This window comes from Ochotona princeps, chromosome 10 (genome assembly GCF_030435755.1).
Source record: "Ochotona princeps isolate mOchPri1 chromosome 10, mOchPri1.hap1, whole genome shotgun sequence".
Lineage (NCBI taxonomy): Eukaryota > Metazoa > Chordata > Mammalia > Lagomorpha > Ochotonidae > Ochotona > Ochotona princeps.
The window spans coordinates 35,630,591-35,649,764 of record NC_080841.1 but is presented as its reverse complement, the minus strand read 5'-3'; the positions used below and the strand labels follow the sequence as shown (position 1 = coordinate 35,649,764).

The 19,174-nt window shown below is 41.4% G+C and overlaps 1 protein-coding gene and 1 long non-coding RNA gene across 8 annotated transcripts in view; one reads left to right on the top strand and one right to left on the bottom strand.

Annotated features, from left to right (window-relative positions):
* CACNB2 (calcium voltage-gated channel auxiliary subunit beta 2) overlaps positions 1-19,174 on the bottom strand; it is a 352,771-nt gene that overhangs the window by 143,050 nt on the left and 190,547 nt on the right. Inside the window, exon 1 of one of the 7 annotated variants that reach the window (XM_058669301.1) lies at positions 14,789-15,059. The exons of the other annotated variants lie outside the window; for them this stretch is intronic. Within the exon in view, the coding sequence (XP_058525284.1) occupies positions 14,789-14,839 (51 nt within the window). The 5' untranslated portion in view covers positions 14,840-15,059. Of the gene's footprint in view, positions 1-14,788; positions 15,060-19,174 lie in introns of those variants that run through there. 7 annotated transcript variants of the gene reach the window in all.
* The window catches only part of LOC131481254 (uncharacterized), a 30,786-nt gene continuing 19,564 nt past the window's right edge, over positions 7,953-19,174 (top strand). Inside the window, exon 1 of the long non-coding RNA XR_009246186.1 lies at positions 7,953-8,101. This is a non-coding gene — a long non-coding RNA (uncharacterized LOC131481254). The remainder of the gene's footprint in view (positions 8,102-19,174) is intronic.

Below are 19,174 nucleotides of genomic sequence, written 5' to 3'. Positions count from 1 at the left end.
GAAAGAGAGGGAAGGAGAGACAGAGGGAAGGAGAAGTGGGAAGAAAAGAGAAAAAGTAAGATCTTTTATCTGCTCATTCATTCCCCAAATGCCTGTGATAGTAAGGTCTGGGCCTGGTAGAAGTCAGGTGCCCAGAACTCCTTCCACGTCCCCCTGCGCGTGGCAGGGGTACAGAAGCTAGAGCCAGCCCCCGCTGATTTGCTGGTACAGTAGCAGGAACCTGGATTACAAGCATGGAAACTGGACCTGGAACTGGCACTGTGATACAAACGTGGGTACTGCAAGTGTTGGCTTAACTCACTGCACCACAACACGGGTCCTAGAAGTGACCTCCAGAGGCAGTAACCAGGCAGGTTTCTATCACTGTGTTATATTTCAGTTTTCTGAACCCTGCCAACCTGTGCATAGATAACGCAGATGATAAACCTATTCTTGAAAGCTACCTCGTGTGTCTGTCCTCCCTACTTTCCATCAGTATCCCCTTCCTCTGCTCTCTTCTACCCCAAGACTCTTCCAAATCTGGCTCTTGCACACCCTCTCAAGCACCACTGAGAACAAACCACCAGGCAGAAACATCAACACGACGCAAATGAACCGAAGGACCTGGGCATCCTTCTCAGCCTTTGTCCTCTGGGCATGAGCTGCATCCAGCATAACTGGCCATTCTGTGACCGACCCACTGGTCTCCCCTTCAGCTGTCTGAGACGTGGCAGCCATGGTTCCTTCCCCAGCACTCTTCCAACAGCCCTCTCACCCTTGAAAGGCCAGCACAGAGTGATGGAGGGTTGACTGCAGGTATAGGCCAGGAATGGTGGGAAATTCTCATGGGATCTCACCAAGAAGTCTATTTCCAAGAGAGGCCAGAGAACCAGGCACTCAGTTCAGGGCTCAATTCAAGAGGAAAAGGATGTGCTCAAGTGTAAAGGACGTTTGCCACTGAATGAAATATATTTTTAAGATTTTTGTTTAATTTTTGATCCTTGAGGCCAAATATTATTATTACTTCAAATACAAATGCCAGGATATTGCCTTTTAAGAGAAACTGAATGATATGTCTAATGCCACTCAGCTAATATGGCTCCACCAAATTTCTAAAGGACCATGACTTCCATTTTCATATCAATAAAATAATCATTAGGCTTTGAGACACTGGCAGGTATGAATAAATAGCAAGAGTTTTCAAAAACATTAACCAGAACATGGGCTTGAGTAATATCTAGAAATTAAATACCGCCCATAATATTTTGGTGAAGGAATAGATAATGGCTGCTGTTAGAGGGTAAAAAGACATTCTACAGTAAATATAATGAAACGCCATGGAGCAGTGTGAGGAAAGTGTTTCGAGAACTAAGCCAATAGTCTAAATTCAAGCTCTCAAGTTGGGTTTCAGTGATATCAATCAATGTAAGGAAATCTTTATAGTTCATGTCATTAAGAAAAAAAAATGGTTGAGATCCATGTCCTTAACTAAAGTTTTTCCAACTCATAAAGAAAGGATTTTATACAAAATCATATATTCTTAAAGTTCAATTCTCATTTTAAAATAAAAGATCATCTAGTGTTGGAGTATACGCAGACAACTGTTCAGGAATCATGTATCTCTGAAAATGAACAGGTTTCTACATTTCATTACTTTTTACTGAGCAGATTACATTTTCCTGCTATTAAACGTAACTTCTCACGAGTAAGGAAAATAATCTTCCTAAAATATTCTTTTAATTTATAACCTCACAAGACACATGTCTCATTCTTAATAGATTCAAAATATGCCACCATATTTTACTCACAGCTTTCATTTCAATAGACATATTCTTTTATTTACTTAGATGAGAAAATCCAACAAATTAGTTAATAAAGAATTCTCCATTAAAAATACTAAGAAGCAGTTTTTCCTTTTAATATTATGTGAAACATAGTTCAGCACCTGCACTACTGGCCTCTTTGATTCATATAGCACTTAAGCATACACTTTGAACAATATCAAGTGTAATGAAGAGAAATGTGCAGGCAGCAAGGCGAAGGAAATAAGAATTCTTACAAACGGAACTTCTGGAATGCTTTTAAGCATGTACTTGCTTATCATTTACTGATTATTATAGGTTACACTTCTCTATCCCAATTTATCAATCCTGTTCTCTAGCCCAGTACCCTTCCATGATAACATTAGGCACCAACTAAATTCCACAATCAGAGCTTCCAGGCAGCTGTGGCATGTGTGACGTCCACAGCCCTGTAAGATAAAGCATTATGTTCTCTTAGTGTCACAAGAATTAACAAGACCAGATGCCAGGCTTTTTCCTGGCTCACCGAGGAGCTCTGTAATAGGACATGACGTGTAAATGTCACTTCAGTTCACACAATCACAAACACAGCCTGAGTATAAAACACTAGGATAAGGAGGAGGATAGAGAGGCTGATGTGGGTGCTAAAATGTACTATTAGATACTTTATTAGCAAATACGGCCAATCTGGGTATCATTAGGTACTCCAGTTTGCCATTGTGAATACACAGAAAGCACAGACCTGTAAATACATTACCTATCAGAGCCCTGCATGTAGGTTAAATGTGCTTTGTGGGAGACTGAGCTGGTCTTGAAAAAGAAGCAGGAGGTTGGAGGATTTGAAAACAACAAGTGTTTATTCTTATAAACATCCTGTATGAATGGCAGAAACCCCCCATAACCTGAGCCAGTACCACTGCCTCCTATGGTCTACACCAGCAAGATCTGGAGTCAGAAGCTGAAGCAGGCACTCTAAGATGAGATATGGATGTTTTAATCAGATCCTTAACTCCTGGGGAAAACACGTGCCCCATCCTTTTAAATTTGAAATGTTATAACCATCTGTTTTTGTTACATCTGTACAAATAGTCATTCTGACGTATCGAACTAATGGAATAATCAAAAAAGTGCATCTAACAGAAATCACATTTTGAAAGAAGCTTTACAACTTTGAAAGAAATATGACCATGGAATCTTAAATTATGTTAAAAATTTTCCTACTTCTGTAATTAAGAACTTGATTTAATTTATTATGTTGTACTGAATTCATTTGTTTCCTTTGCTCCACATCAAGCACAGAAAGGAAATTATGCAAATATGTTGGATTGGAAATTACGTCGTTTGGCTTGTGCAGGCCATCTGGTTTTGCAGAGTAGAATGAAAGAGGTAGGAAATGGTAGCAAAGGAGTAACATGCATTCCCAATGCACTTTTCATAAACAACATGGAATTTCTTCAGTTAACAGCTAGTTTTCAAGCTCATCTTTTCATCCAATTAAAAAGTACAGAGGACAAGCCTTTAGACTAGCAATGACAAGGCATGTGTCCCTTATTTCCTTGCCTGCGTTGAATATTGGACTCTGCCTCCTGCGTCTAGCTCTCCCTAACACATACCGTAAAAGGAAGAGGTGATGGCTCAAGTAGTTGGAATCTTGCCATCCACTGGGAGTCCTGGATTGAGTTCTCACTCCTAGTTTCAGTCCAACCCAGCTCAGGCCATTGTAGACATCTAGGGACTGAATCAAAAGGCAGGAACTCTCTCTGCGTGTCTGCCTCTGCATCCTGCAACTGTAAAGAGTGACCAATGGGGGGCCAGTACTGTGAAGCAGCAGTTCAAACATGCAGCTTGCGCTGCCCAGCCTCCCACAGCTGAGCACCAGTCCTAGGCTCCACTGTTCCACTTCCAAACTAGCTTCCTGCTAACATGTCTCAGAGGTAGTGAAAGAGGACACCACACTTGGGCCCCTGCCATAGATGTGGGAGACTTGGATGGTATTCCTGGGTCCTGGCTTTGGCCTGGATCTCTCTCTCCCTGTATCGACCTCTGTCACTTTGCCTTTAAAACAAGTGAAACTAATCTTTAAAAATAAAACAAGGGAGAGAACAATCAATATACAACAGTGTTCACAAAGATTTCTCATTGGGTCTGCTTTCTTTTATGATATTTATTCTATCACACACCTGTCTTCCAATCTGTAACCCAACAGGATGATAGGATGATGAAATACAGTATATACTTAGCCCTAAACCTGTAATTGAGAACCAAGCATAATCTCACAAATCCAAATGAGAAATCTGGTTACATATACTGCAGCAAGAAGAAAGAAAAGAAATGGTGTACAATTTTTATGAAAATGCCTTGATTTTAGCTTTATAACATATATTTCCTACGGGAAATTATGCCATGTTCTTGTTTTTCTGAAAACAGCCTCCTGACAGTTAATGAGAACAAAAAAAAAAAAACAGCTTACTTTTTATTTTCAATTGATCATCTCAGGAAATGGAAAACTACCTCAATAAATATGGCTTGTTTAGAGGGGATGACAGATGATTTTTAAAGCACGAGTTAACTTGAATTGATCTTGGTATCAGGCCTGTTGAGTAATTTTTATGAACTTGTCTTAGGAAGCAAGAAAACAACTGTCCTTAGGTTTAACTCCTGAAGGTCATCACACCTGCAGGACTACAGGAAAGTTGGGGAATACCACTAGCTTCTACTGCAGGAGTCTCAAGGATCAAGATCAAGGAGTAGTCCTCAAATTAAGACCCAGGGAACCCCGATTCCTAACCCTGCAGGAGCAGTTTGGCAATAGCAGAACCTGATTACGAGAGGAAAATTAATAGCCATGCACAGGCACATCTGTGTGTACCATCTGCACCTAGCAGCATGTTGCTAGTTGCCCATCCCTGTTTTTGTCATTGACAGGTGTGCGGCCCAATCTAGTGACAATCCTGGCTGTGTTCAGATTCCTCATCTGTAGAATGAGGGTGAGAATGTTCTTCCTTACTGGGTTGCTATGGAGGTTAAGATACCACATGGGGGATAGCACTGTAGTACAGCAGATGAAGCTGCCAATGTGCTACCAGTATCCTATATGAGTGCCATTTGAATCCCAGCTGTTCCAATTATGATCCAGGTCCCCAGTAATACACCTAGGGAAGTAGCAGAAGATGGCTGAAGGTCTAGGACTCCTGTCACCCACGAGGGAGTCATAGATGCAAATCCAGGCTCCGGTCTTTGTCCTGGGTCAACCTTCCATTGCACCTACATGGGGTATGAACCAGAACATGGATGATCTCTCTCTGTCCTTTGAAATAAATAAAAAGAAAAGATACCACATACAAAGCATTGGCCTCAAGTAACAGGGTTTTTTGTTTTGTCTTGTATCATTTCAAATATTTATTTCTGTTTGAAAGGCAGTGTTACACAGAAAAGAAGAAAGACAGGTATCTTCATCCACATGGTTCACTCCCCAAATGGCTGCATAGGTCAGAGCCAGGACCTTCCTCTAGATCTCCCACATGGTTTTAGGGGTCTACAGACTTGGGCCGTTCTCTGCTGCTTTCCCATGAGCAGGGAACTGGATTGGTTAAATGGAGCAGCTATGATATGAACCTGTGCCCAAATGAGATGCCGGCACCATAGGTCTAGGCTTAGCCTAGTACACTACGGTGTTGTCCTCAACAGTTTTTTAAATTGTGTTTTATAATCATCCAAGAATATACAGAACACACAACGTACCATTTTAGTCATTTTTCAGTGGCCGTAAGTACATTTATTGTTGATGGCAGTCACTATCCCATCCATCTGCAGAACTTTTTCACCTTTGCCAATGAAAGTCCACACTCATGAAACAACTCCCCATTTCCTTTGCTTACTCCCCCATCCCTGGCCCCTGGCACCACCTCTCTTTCTGTTTCTGTGAGGTGGACCATTCCAGGCACCTTACATCAATGGAACATACAATGTTTGTGCTCTCATGCCTTAGTCGACCTAGCACACTTTCTTCAGTTTTCAGCGCCAGGATGAAGGTGCTGGAATGCAGAATAGTTTCAGATGTGTCAGATAATCTTAGCTGCAGAAATTAAACCAATGTATATGTTTTTCAACCTCAAAGTAGATACTGCGTCAGTAGTAGCAACCCCTTATTATTTAAACACGATCTCTTATTAGCTCAGGTAACTTTATTACCACAAAGCTTAGTGAAAATTGTTTCCTTTTTGTTTCTTTAAACAAAGAACCTTTCAACAACTTCTCTGCAAGCTGGTTGTCCCCCGCTGTAGACTCACATTTCTTAAAAGTCTTACAGAAGTGGTCACACGGGGGCTCTCGTGGTCACACGGGGGCTCTCGTGGGAACCCGGAAACGTGTCTTACCTCCTACAGTATCCTGCAAGCTCCTATTCCTCAATGACATGTAAAGCAAGGAGGATAGGGCTGAAGTCTCTGTAAAACGTGTGAGACTGACATCTGAAGATTTGATAATTGTTTCCAGTGGGTGTTTATACTCTTGAGGAGTAGCGAATTTTTGCTTTGCTTTTTTTTTTTTAAATCTTTGCTATCTGTTGAGATCTTTACCCAGTGGAGTGTTAAGACTGTGATTGCAAAGTGAAATGAAATAATGCCATTGTTTAAATTAGGACAAAAAAAAAAAAGAGATGAAGAGGGTGGGTGAGGAGTGTGGGCAGAGGGGAAGACAGGATGCAAATATCACTATTCTCCTGGGTCTGTGCTGCAAAATATGTGACATGTTTATTCATATAAATAAAATAAAACACCTCCACTAAGCTTAAATGCAGCTCATATAAACTCCATTCATTAGTTACAGCCAAGGGTGCATATTATCAGGAAGCTGGAATTTAGGAACAGAGCCAGGATTTGAGCCCAGATATGAGCATGTGGTAAGCAGCTTAATTCAGCAGGCCAAACGTTCACCTGGCAAAAGTTTTCTAGTTGTTACTGTTCATTGAACTGAACTGAATTCTACAGTCTCCCAAGTGTCAGTAGATCTTTCACCTACACAGTCTCTAAATAGTTGTCTATAATTCACATGTAGTATTTCTTTTTTTCTCAATATCTGCACAGTTGCACACTTGTTTTTTCCAAGTAAATGGTATTGTCTCAGTAACACTCTGCTTATAATGAGTGGTGATTAATATCTTTGGTAACAACAAGAGATTACTTTTTTATAGCATTTTGTTTGGGTGTATATACAAACTCTCCCTCTAAAAAAACAACATTCAAACATTAATGAGCACTAAATATTCACAGTCTAATGTAAAAGCTTTGGATGCTAGGCAGGATGTTCAAAACTTTCTGATGTGGGGCTTGGCCATGGATGATTTCTTCCAAGTGTTTTTACAGAACATGAAACGTTATTGAACTAAGTCCCAAACATGGCTGTAAACCTGGGCCCAAACAGGCAGCCCTCAGGCTCATCAGGTTTCACGGTGTAGAAACAGCTGTGGTGTTCCCAGTGTAACTCTGACTTGGAAACCACATTTTTGAGGCAGTTGCAAGGGTTTCTCCAGAAAGACAGAACTACGAAAGGATGTTCTGAAGTGTTTTAAGAGTCTCGTATCACCTCTCTGGGTCTTTACAATCCAAACTCCCAAACAGAGCAGAGGAGAGAGACGAATGATTACTTTTCATTTACAGGTGCAAAAACAAGTTCAGAGACGTTTTCTAGTGTGCTCCCAAACCAAGAAAACAGTGTTGGACTCTAGAGGAAAATCTTGTTCTCCCTGAACTGTTCAAAGATCTACTCATTCTACCAAGCTCTGTAATCAAGCCACTTCATGTCTGGGAGTAACCACAAGCAAGTGTATGAGGTACCCAAAAGATGATACCAGAGTTTGTAAGGAGGATACTTGGATCCATGGGTGGGGAATCTCTGGACTATGGCATGTATGTTTTGCATGCTGGTAATAGGGACAAGTTCATTGACCTGAACTGAATTCTTAGATAAGATTTCATGGGTCTGATTTTTTTTTTTTCTGATGAATGAAGTTCCACCACGAGATACCAAAACTATGTAGCTGGAGCAAGATGCAAGACAGGAAGTTACTGTTGGTATGATAAACAAAGTCATAATGTAATATTAAAGTCACAATAACAGCAGGTCCCTTACAAAGACATAACACAAATAATTCCAGTCCTCCAGCTCTGAGGAAGGAGCAGAGGGACCCTGAAGATCTGCTGGAAGGGGGAACCCATAGGAAGCCATAGGGTTCAGAACTCCTTGTAGACGTTGGCAGCTAAGATTAACAAAACTCTGGTGTATGGGCTTGTGCTGACAACACGGGGGCCGGAAAACCAGAGGTGGGTCCAGATTCACTTTCCATATGAACCCCTGTTCATATGGAACACTTTCCTTACCATCGACTGTAGTTTGGTGAGCCTTGGTTGTCGCCTACATCTGTTTCACAGTTACTAGGCTCTCTGTGAAGGATTTGTTTAAAGAGCTGCATAGAGTTAAAAATCCACTCTTACCAAATTTGAGACATGTCTACTGTTGGTTTTCAATGACACTAGCACCGTGCTCTATTTTCTTGGTGTGCTCGCTGGTGAAGCCAGCAACAGGTGACAATATGAATTTAGTAAGTTAATATGAAAGGAAATACTTTGATAACTGAGGCTGTATTGGACAGCAACATGATAGTTAATTCTAAGGAGTTACTATTAATATTTTACAAATAAAAATATCACTTTCTTCCAACTACAGAATGCTTTATTATACACGAATACAACACATACTCAAATACCCAGATAACTATTCACCTTGCCCAGTAAGCCATGAAACACAAATTAAAGCCACATTGTGGAACTACTCACATTTAAAGCAATTATTGTTGGCACTTAATATGAAGTAGCACATGATGTAACACATACATTGATATTGTTGGCATTGCCAACTGGTAAAAAAAATCGCAAAGTATTAAAGGCATAGCTAGATACAAAAGTTTAATTTAAGCTCAAAGCCCAACAAATAGAAATGATAAATTATTACATGATTAAACCATTACTGTAAATTAAGGATGACAGAAAAAGAATCCACAATAGTCTGTCATGACAGAACTGTAAAAATATACATGGATGTGGGGAATAACTGTAGCATATGCGGTGTAACACACCAGCAACAAAACAAAACAAAAAACACAAACAAACACTGGAACAACCCTGGGGAGCCTGAATGGTATTTTTCCATGTGCAATACTCCCCTCAATATTACTTGTATTTTTTTCTGATCTTTTTTTTTAATATTTTATTATATTTTTGACAATCTTTACATAGTTAATTAGGGTGAAAAGGTTCAAGGGTTATAGGGAAGTGGGTAAGACTATTATTTCCACATTGTTTCCTTCATGTTTAAAGGGGGGCATTAAGGGAGAAGGCCCACCCAATTTCCCACCCTCCCCAGGTCCTGAATGTAGGGCATGCTCTGAGGTTCTTGCTCAAGTGGTTTTGATAGTTCACCAGTTATGAATCGCTGCCATTCTTGCCACTCCAAGCACTATGAGGTCTTTGAAGAATCCACTGATCGACATAGTCCATCATAGAGTCTCTGTTTGCCCTGTATTTCGCTGCCAACATATAGCTGAGATGGTTGATTGGCCCGTTCTGTCTTTTGTATTTTCTTGGTTAGGGTTCTGAGTCCAGCATTTCGATTGGGGAGATCTTCAAAGAAACTTTGTCTGAGGTGTTCTCAGACCAGATTCTTGTATGTACTAGCAAGTACAGGGCCCAGCACAGTCCACTGCCCTGATCAGCTGGTGGTTGCAATTGCTGGGCTGGTTGTGTTCTCAGCCCCGACTTCCCCTGGAACCAATGGGTGTTGCAGTCCAGCCTGGTTCTGCCCAGCACATACTTGGCCCTCGCATAAACCAGTGGCAGTTGCAGCCTAGTTGGAGCAACCCACAATAACCCCCACCAGGCCGGCTGCCTACCCTGGTTTGCCAGTATGTGTAGCAGTAGTCCAGTCTGTCCCACATCCCATTCAGTTCTCGTACATGTCAATGGGTATTAAAGCTTTGTTCCCTCTAACCAGTTCCACTATGCAGCCCACACAGATGCTGTTGGGTATCTGTCTAGTCACCCTAGCCCCTGTCCTAGCTTTCATGCCCTCTCATGGAAGTGGTAACTAAAGAGGGAGGAGCCCACTATTTCCCTCCCAAGACTCTCCCACTCCCGGATTATGCACTCTCCAGGTAGTTCTGTGGTTTGACTTGACAGAATTAGACCCCAGTGCCAGCTTCTGCCAGCTGATGCTGTGGCTAAGCCCAAACAACCCTCACCCACTCTAATTTTGTTTGCACCAGTAGGAATAATCAGCCCAGCCTGGCTTTTCCCTTATCTAGTCCACATGAGGTGCACAGGTGTTGTAGCCCTGCTTGGTCTGGTCTGTCCCCATCCCAGCTCATGCTCTCCAGTGGGAGTAGCTGTCCAGCAAGGGAACCACCCCTTATTCCCCTGCTGGCTCCACCCCCTCCATTCCTGGTTCTCACATGTGCTGATTGGGCATTGCAGTCACATCCAGTACAGGCAACCTCACCTTTGCATTCCGTGTTGTGCACGAGTTCTTGTTGCAACAGAACCTGGTTCAACCCACCCTGTTCTGGTGCTTGGATTTCCCAGTGAATGACGAGAACTGGTTCAGCCTGGTCTTCCCCTGACCCGTGCCAAATGTATGCCAGTGGGTAATTTTCCATGGCCTGTTGTGGGCTGTTTCCTATCATGTTTCTTGCGCTTACCTGCCGGGTCTGTGTCCTGCCAGAGGAGTTGCCCAGGCTCCTCCATCAGAACCTCTCCCAATGCCAGATTTTGCACATACCAGTGGGTCCATGAGCCAGCCCTACTCAGTTCATCTCCTGTCCTAGCAGTGATAGTGGCTTTTCCTGACTGGCCTTCAACCCAAACTGGTCCTTGCTGTTGGATGTTTCAGCCCAGCCATGGCTCATCCATACCCACATATGGTTCACATATGGCTCAGTAGGGGTTGAGACCTTGCCTAGTCCATCCCACATCTACCCTGGTCCTCCAGAGTTCCAGAGGGTGTTGGAGTCTGACCCGGCTCGCTGCATCCAATCCCAGTCTACACTTGTGCTAAGTAAACTACAACCGTTTCCTGACCAGAACGCAGCCCTCAGTCCAGCCCATGCACCCCTTGGTGGGAACCTCCACCCAGCTAGGGTTGTCCCCTTAGCTCCCCAACGGGGCCTGTTCCCAGCCGTATTGTATTTTTAATAGAAATCCTTCCAACTAATGATTTTGAAAGATAAAGTTCTCTTTGAAGCTTTGTCATTTCATAACAGAAACAACTTTGTCAGTCTGATTAATTGTTGAAACTAGACAGAATGATAATCTCTACAAATGGATTACTTTATGGGGCAAGGTGAAATCAGAGAGGCCAGCATCACTGGGGATGTGTAGCAGCCACCAGGCTTTCTTACCCACCTGACAGTCCCACTGAAGACAAACTGTCTCAAAAAATGAGGCACAAAGCTGTAGACTTAGATCATTACTTGACTCATTATATGTGGAGACACACAGTCACATCCCATTTCTTCTTTTCAAAAATAAAAATTGCTTTATCAATATAAAGGTAAGGAAGAAGAAAATAAATGTGAAAAATTATCATACTTGGAATATTTCACCTCCATTATCTTTCCTGTTCTTGCAAACTCACTCCCATTTGAAACTCTCATTTTTCAGCAATTTGGAAACAATAATCACAATGCGTACCAAAGGAAGCCAGGAAGCGTCTGAGTAGAATCAGGAGATTTTCAGCTTTAACAGTGACACTTGCTTTTCCCTCCCAGCCCTCTGATTGCAGCTCTACTTATTCCGGATTAGCAGTCCCACTTTATAGAGGTGTTCATCCTTCCTGCACCATGCAAATAAGAAACAAGTCAAACTTTCCCTTGCTGTCTGCCATAAACACCAGTTTTGGATCTCGGGGCTAGGTTTTCATCCATGGGGTCTACAGAAAATGTAGGTAGGCATAGTCATTCTCTAAGTCCAAGAAGATTCTACACTAAATGGTCTATATGTAATCACAGTCTATTTGTACCCGCCAAAATATTCTTTTGCAACATGGATAGTATTCTGGATTTTACAGGTGACAAAATTAATATCAGAGAAAGCTTTTCAAGTTACAATTATTAAGTGTGGTCTAGTATTCATGTCAAGTCTGATTTGTTCATAATCACAATCAGAAAACATAAAAACTATGGGCAACATCCTACATAAACAGAAAATCCTGCACAAATCTGAGAGACCACTCTTACTTGGATGAAAAGAGTGAGCATCTGGGTCTGCCAATAATGGCACAGAAGTGAAGTCATTAAAAATACCATGCTTAAGAAACTTACTCTGCAACAACACAAGAATTAATGAAAAGATAGTAAGTGCCCTTAAAACTAGGAAAACTGTGTTTTTTTATTTTTTTGCCTTTGTGATGAAAAAGTAATTAACTCTACCAAATTGCATTGGCATATTAATTTCATTTTAATGCATGATGAAAATTAAGTGAAAAACTCCTAGATGTGCATCAATACACTTGGCGTCTTCAGTAACACAGAATGTACAACTACTATAAAAACTGACATCACACTTGGATTAGATCAAAACTAAATGTCACATAACTGATCTAGAATCCTAAAAAAAAAAAATTTGTACTTTTTCATGAGCGTTTTCAAGTTCTCTATGTATTCTAAAATTTAATCATTTATATTGCTGTGCAACTTAAAAGAAATATTTCTATCTTCTGTTGAAGAACTTTAAGATTGCAATGAGACTGTTAAACAGTTCCAAAAATCCATGTGGTTTACAAGTCCTATTCAAAAATACAGCTGTTAGTTAAAGTAAGGTCATAAGAAGCAGAAAGTAGGCTGAAACAAGTAATGGTTTAACAGGACGAGCCTCCCTGGGCTGATTTCCCAAAATACTTTGACAGGACTTGAAAGAACTGTAGGATAAAGCACTTGTCTGATTACTTCAGGACCATACAGTGATTGGTACTCTCATTAAGCAGCTGTGACACTACTCTGCCTGGTTTCACAGCTGGAGATTCTCAAAACAAACAGTGCAATGTAGTGGACAATTTGAATACTTGACAACTTGAGTTTGGGCTTTTATATGTTCCATAATTAATAACACGATTCCTTTGCAGGAAAAAATGCAGCAATTATTTCATATCTACGAGAGGCCTTAGAAGTCAAGCAGGTTCACAGGAAACCATGATTCAAGATATCCTTCAAAAATATACCTTACTAGGTGAGACACAAAGATTAGTTACTCCTCACTAGGGTATTGAAGATTTCTCTGCACACCCCTCCTAAAACTGTTCTGCACCTCAACTGCTGACATATGTCTTGTTAGAGTCATAAGCCAGTCTAGACTACCTAAAAAAAAGCCAAACAGCAAAATTATGCTTCAACGCTATAAAATGCTAAACACTATAATGAAAATAGACACAAGACAGCTGAATAATAATCTATAGCCATTTTAAGGTGTATAGAACCTGGTTGTGTATAAACTAAAGTTGAAATGTCAATGAAGAAGTCACAGGATGTGGTTAAGAACTTGCATTTTTTTTTTAAAACATATTGGTTACTCAATACCGTGTCAATTAATTCCATAATGTTGTAGATTGTTGCTGATGTTATGTTGGGGCTTTTAATTGATTGGGATGATACTCTGCCAGCTCTACCTTCAGACCAGAGATGGTCTCCCCAAGGAACCGTTGAACTTATCTGGACAATAAGATGCTGGTCTCTATGTTTCGTATATGCTTGCAATGAAAGAATCTCAACTGAACTTGAACTGTGGTAATACAACAAGGTGGAGGAATCCACCATGGGGGGAGGGTTTGGGGAGGAGTGGGGGGAATCCCAGTACCTATAAAACTGTGTCACATAATGCAATGTAATTAATAATAATAATTTAAAAAAGATATCCCTCAAAATAAACAGTTCTCAAATAATTTCTAAATTAAATGTGAGCGGCGTTAACAAAGTTTAGCAATTTGTGTGCAGTTTTCTAATGTCCAGAAATGATTTATAACGCATATATTGCTTGTCATATCAAGAGTGCAAAGAAATATAACTGTGGTACACAAAATTTAATGGGGACCAACACAAGCCAGGGAGATTTTGTGCTTTTAGCAAATTTGTTACAGAATCTAATGAAGAACCAAAATCACAGACATGAAGTCAAATGTCTCAGTTTACTGATTGTGCTAGTACTTCCATGTGCTATAACCCAAAACAAATGACTACCACAGAGGTATTTCTTAGAAAATATCTTTTCTCTACTCAATTAGACTTAGTGTAGGTTAAAATATTTATAACCTTATGATTTTTTACTTTTCCATGTTCTGGTACAGGTTTAAGGTTCTAGAAAAAAATTTCCCCCCAAGCTTACCCTAGAAAAGCACTAATACAGACATAATCTTGTCTTCAAAGTTTTGAACCAAGTCCAAAGAGTTCAACAGCCAGAGTTCTGGGTGGGAAAGCTCTGTGCATAAATATTTTTCAATCTTCCACTCTCATGTCTGTACTTCATTAAGTTCAAAAGTTCTAAAGTGACAGACAGCAACAAAATCCCCATTTCCAGCAACACAGGAAATCAAATAATCGTGATTTACTTGACAAGGTCTCAGAGGCTCACTAGCAGGGCCATGGGCAGGCTGTCAGAGGAACCCACCAGGCAACAAGTGCTGGCCTGCAGCTGGGCAACGCTGCTGCTTTCTCTGTCCCTTTCTCTTCCCAACAAACTAAACTGACGGCAGCAAGATGCAGTCTTAAGCTGGAGCTACAGCTTCATTTGCTTAAACCACCTGAGCCTTTGCATTAACAACATGGGGAATGATGTCTCTGGGTAAGACCAGAAAATCCTCACCAAAAAGAATAACCGTGATTTCAGCTTGAGCCCATTAACCGTTCATGACATTCTCGCTTTTTTGAAACCCCAAGATGTATTTTGGCCTGCCCCCTCCCCTCTGCTTACCTCAAGAATGGGGTATTTAGGTGGAGAAGATGTGAGGTGTCTGTCAAACATGCCAGACCAGTTCCAAGGGACCCAAGCGCTCCAGCGGGAATGCTCGTCCTTCCAGGAGCAGGGACTCAGGAAAAGCTCAGGGCAGGGGAGGCATTCTCAGCCGCACCTCCTAGGATTTGCCTCTCCTAGCTGCTGTGGGGTGTGCAGGCTTAGTGAGGATGACTTCCTAAAATTCTTCATATTACAGCAGCTCCGTCTATTCCAGAACCACTAAGGCAAGGCAGAGGAACCTATCAAAATCAATTAACAAAGCCAGGGGGAGGGTCTCTTCCTACTTTGAATTACGTCAGCTGGCTGGGAAAAGAGGCCTGCCAACTGGTCAAAGCACAGTAACACTTCATTAGTATCAGCCACAGGCCCCCAGGCACGCTGGCCCAGGCAGTGCAGAAAGACACTTGGAACTGCAGCTTGCACGTTTCGATAAGCCTGAGCTTTCCACTACTGTCCTGAAAAAGGCTGGGACTGAAGTGAAAATGGTCTTGTCTTCTGCTTCCAGCCAATGCAGAAATACTTTTTCTTTTGGGCAGACGGGAAGAAGGTATCTTTCTCTGACTGCTTCTCAAAGTTCTCGATGATAAGGACAAAATTTTTTTTTTTAAGTCAAATAAGTACCACTTGGACAAGTCTCAACTAAAAACATTCTTTATGAAAAGGCACCTTGAAAAACATAAAACAATGACCGTACTATTAATACCATGCTCTCCATTCATGTAACTGAAACTCACCATTCATAAACTAGATGTTAGAATTCCTATAAGCCAATAAACAGTGGACCCACAATCTCAAGGACTAAGGGGAAAATGAGACAAGAATAGATATTGCATAGAGGACAAAACCCTTGTGGCCAATGAGCAGGATAAAAAGCTTGACTACTAATCAGGATATACAACGTAAAATAATGGTTTACTATTTCATTCTCATCAGGAAAACATTTTAAGAAATCAAAAATGCCAAATCTTGCTTAGGGTGTCAAGCAGGGTTTGGCAGTTCTAGCAAGCCCTTGTTTGGTATAAACTGCAAGTTAAGATTATGTTTTTAAGAGACTGAAGGGGAAAAAAAATCAAGGGAATGGTATGTGTGGCACATGAAATTCAAGCCAGGGTCCTTAGGTAAGGGTTTGTTAGAACACAGCCACCCTCCCACATGTCTTATGTGTTTGCACAGTCAATGGCTGCTTTTGCAATGTAAGAAACCGAGTTGAGTAACCATGACTGACACCATGTAGCTCACAAAGCATTAACCGGTTTTTACGTGGCCATCCACAGGCACGTTCTGTCACTTCCTGACATATAACCTGCAGACCCTGATGTTCTGTTGGGACATCCTCTGGCACGGTCATGACAGAGATGTCAGGGAATGCATTGAAGGTGTAGCTACAGGAACCTTACCTTTGCCTTCCTCCCCCTAGGCACACACCCAGAGATACCTCCATGGGGCAGGTGCGTGTATAACCACAAGCAATGCCAGGGCTTATTGTAAACACTGGAAACAATCTACATGTATTTCAACAGAAATGCACATATAAAAAGCTGGGAATACTGCTCAGTGGTGAAAGGGAATCATTTAGACCTTAACTTACATGGATAAACATCCACAAATAGAGTGTATTGGGTAACCGGAAGCGAGCTAAGGAGGCTATGTGTGCTGGCCTTCTTTCTTTTCTCCTTCGCTAACACTTGTTATCCCTTGTCTTCTGATAACAGCCATCCTAACAGGTGTTCAGTGTAGCTGACTGTGGTTTTGGATTGCAGTTCCTTGATGATTAGGGACATCGAACACCTAGCCATGTTATCCGTGGGCCATTTTCAAGTCCTCTCTACAGAAATGAGTATTTGAGTCCTTGATTTGTTCTTAATATCAGGTTGTCCTTTGTTCTATCAAGTTGTGCGCGTTTTTGCATTTTTTAAAAAGATTTATTTATTTTTATTACAAAGTCAGATATACAGAGAGGAGGAGAGACAGAGAGGAAGATCTTCCAGTCTGATTATTCACTCCCCAAGTGAGCGCAACGGGCCGGTGCTTGCCAATCCAAAGCTGGGAACCAGGAACCTCTTCCGGATATCCCACACGGGTGCAGGGTTCCAAAGCACTGGGCCGTCCTCAGCTGCTTTCCCAGGCCACAAGCAGGGAGCTGGATGGGAAGTAGAGCTGCTGGGATTAGAACCGGTGCCCATATGGGATCCCGGTGCTTTCAAGGCGAGGACTTTAGCTGCTAGGCCACGCCACCGGGCCCGAGTTTCTGTATTTTTATATCAACTCTTGCCACATACACATTTTGTAAATACTTTCTCCCAATCCAAAGGCTGCCCTTTTATTATGATGATTGTCTCTGCCATGCAGAAGCTTTTTAGTTTGATGTAGTCTTTATTTATTTTGCTTTGTTCCTTGGATTTTTTGTATGATGTTCAAAATTTCATTGCTAAGGTCCATATCAAGATTCATTCCCATGTTTTCTTTTTCAGCATTTTTTGGGTTTAGGTCTTATATTTAGTCTTTAATCTATTTTAATTTGATTGTTGTGTATGGAATAAATAAGGCCTCCATTTCATTTCACCCTTTGTATGTCCTAGCCTATCTAGGAACCAGGAGTCTCTTCCGGGTCTCCCACAAGGGTGCAGGGTCCCAAGGCTTTGGGCCGTCCCTGACTGCTTTTCACAGCTGTAAACAGGGAGTTGGGTACTAAGTAGAGCAGCCAGGATACGAACCAGCACCCATATGTGATCATAGCATATGCAAGGTGAGGATTTAGCCACTAGGCTACCATGCCAGGCCCCAACATATATGTTTTAAAAATGTGGCACATAGTGATCTTTACAGATGCTTAAAATTTTCAAGAAAGTATATCTGATTGCCAGTTTTAAATTTGGAAAAGAGATTCCTTCTCTTCTCACAATGGTATATGCGATTACTAGTTTTCAAGCCCAGTTCACTTTAATTTAAAATGGCAATTTTCTTTCTTCCCAAGCTCCTAGAAACTGTTAATACTAAACAACACTGTGTTTTGAGTGTATGTTATAGTTGTCATCACTCTCATTACACATCAGTTCAGAATTCTTTGTTGCTCTCAAGAGAGATGGAAAGATATAAGAGTATAATGAGGGGCTGGTGTTATGGCGTGGCAGGTAAAGCTGCAGCTTGTGGTGCTGGCATCCCATATGTGGCTGGTTCAAGTCCTGACTGTTCCTCTTCCAATCTAGCTCACTGCTAAAATGCCTGGGAAAACAGAAAATGGCCCAAGGCTTGGGCCCGTTCACCTATGTGAAAAATCTGGAAGAAGCTGGTGGCTTCTGGCTTTAGCTAGCCATCTCTACGTATTGTGGCCATTTAGGGAATGAACAAGAGGATGGAAGAACTTTCCCTCTCTCTTACCCTTCCTTTCAAATAAATAAATAAGTCACCTTTTAAATAAAGAGTATCATGAGAAGGAAAACAGAAAAGACAATGATAGGATTGCACACAGACCAGGAAGGGATGGAATTCAGATGACAGAAAGTTTGCCATACCCAAACTGGAAGAAATAACACATTTAAGAGCATTCAGTAACTTTTCAGTATTTAAAAAGGGGAAGGCGATCTTAATTTAGATGAGTAAGTTTTTAGCTTTTCATACTCACATTTTTAAGTTAGCAATCCAAATGTCTAAAACACAAAGTACAGAACAAATGTATCAAAAGTATAGTATTTTCTGTTTAACTTCTAATGTATAACATACACTCTCTGATTAGAATTAATTTCCATTCGAAAACAACAAGAAAAGTATTATCCCTTGGGTTTCTAATCTATAAAAAGAAGAAATCTTTTTTAAAGTGTAAGGAATCTTTAAAATATCCAGTACACTTCTGGTTGATCAGAGCTGCCAAATAACTGTCGGTTTCCTTTGCTGTCACTCAGTGGTTTTCAACCGAGAGTGATTTTTGGCTCCCAACAGACATCCAGAAATTTCTGGAGCCATTTTTGGTTGCCAAAACCAGGAGTGATGGGTAGGTTAGTGGCACACGAGAGGCTGAGGCCAAGGCTGCTGTTGAACATCCCACCATGCCCAGGACAGCCCCCACAGCAAAGAATGGCCCAGTTCAACATGTCCACAGTGATGAGACTACCATCACCGAAGGCATCCTTTATGTCAACAGGTCAATGTGAAGTGTGTTGAATTATAACCCAGGATGACAGATCAGGTCTGGGTTTATTTCAGGTTGCCTGATAGTGGGAGAGGGGACTATGAAGACAAAAGGAAGTGTAGGAAAAGTACACCACTGGGAGTTTGGAACATCTCAGACACAGAGCCAGGAGTTCAGCAAAGTGTCTGCTAATTCTAGGATTACAGGAGACCTTGGAG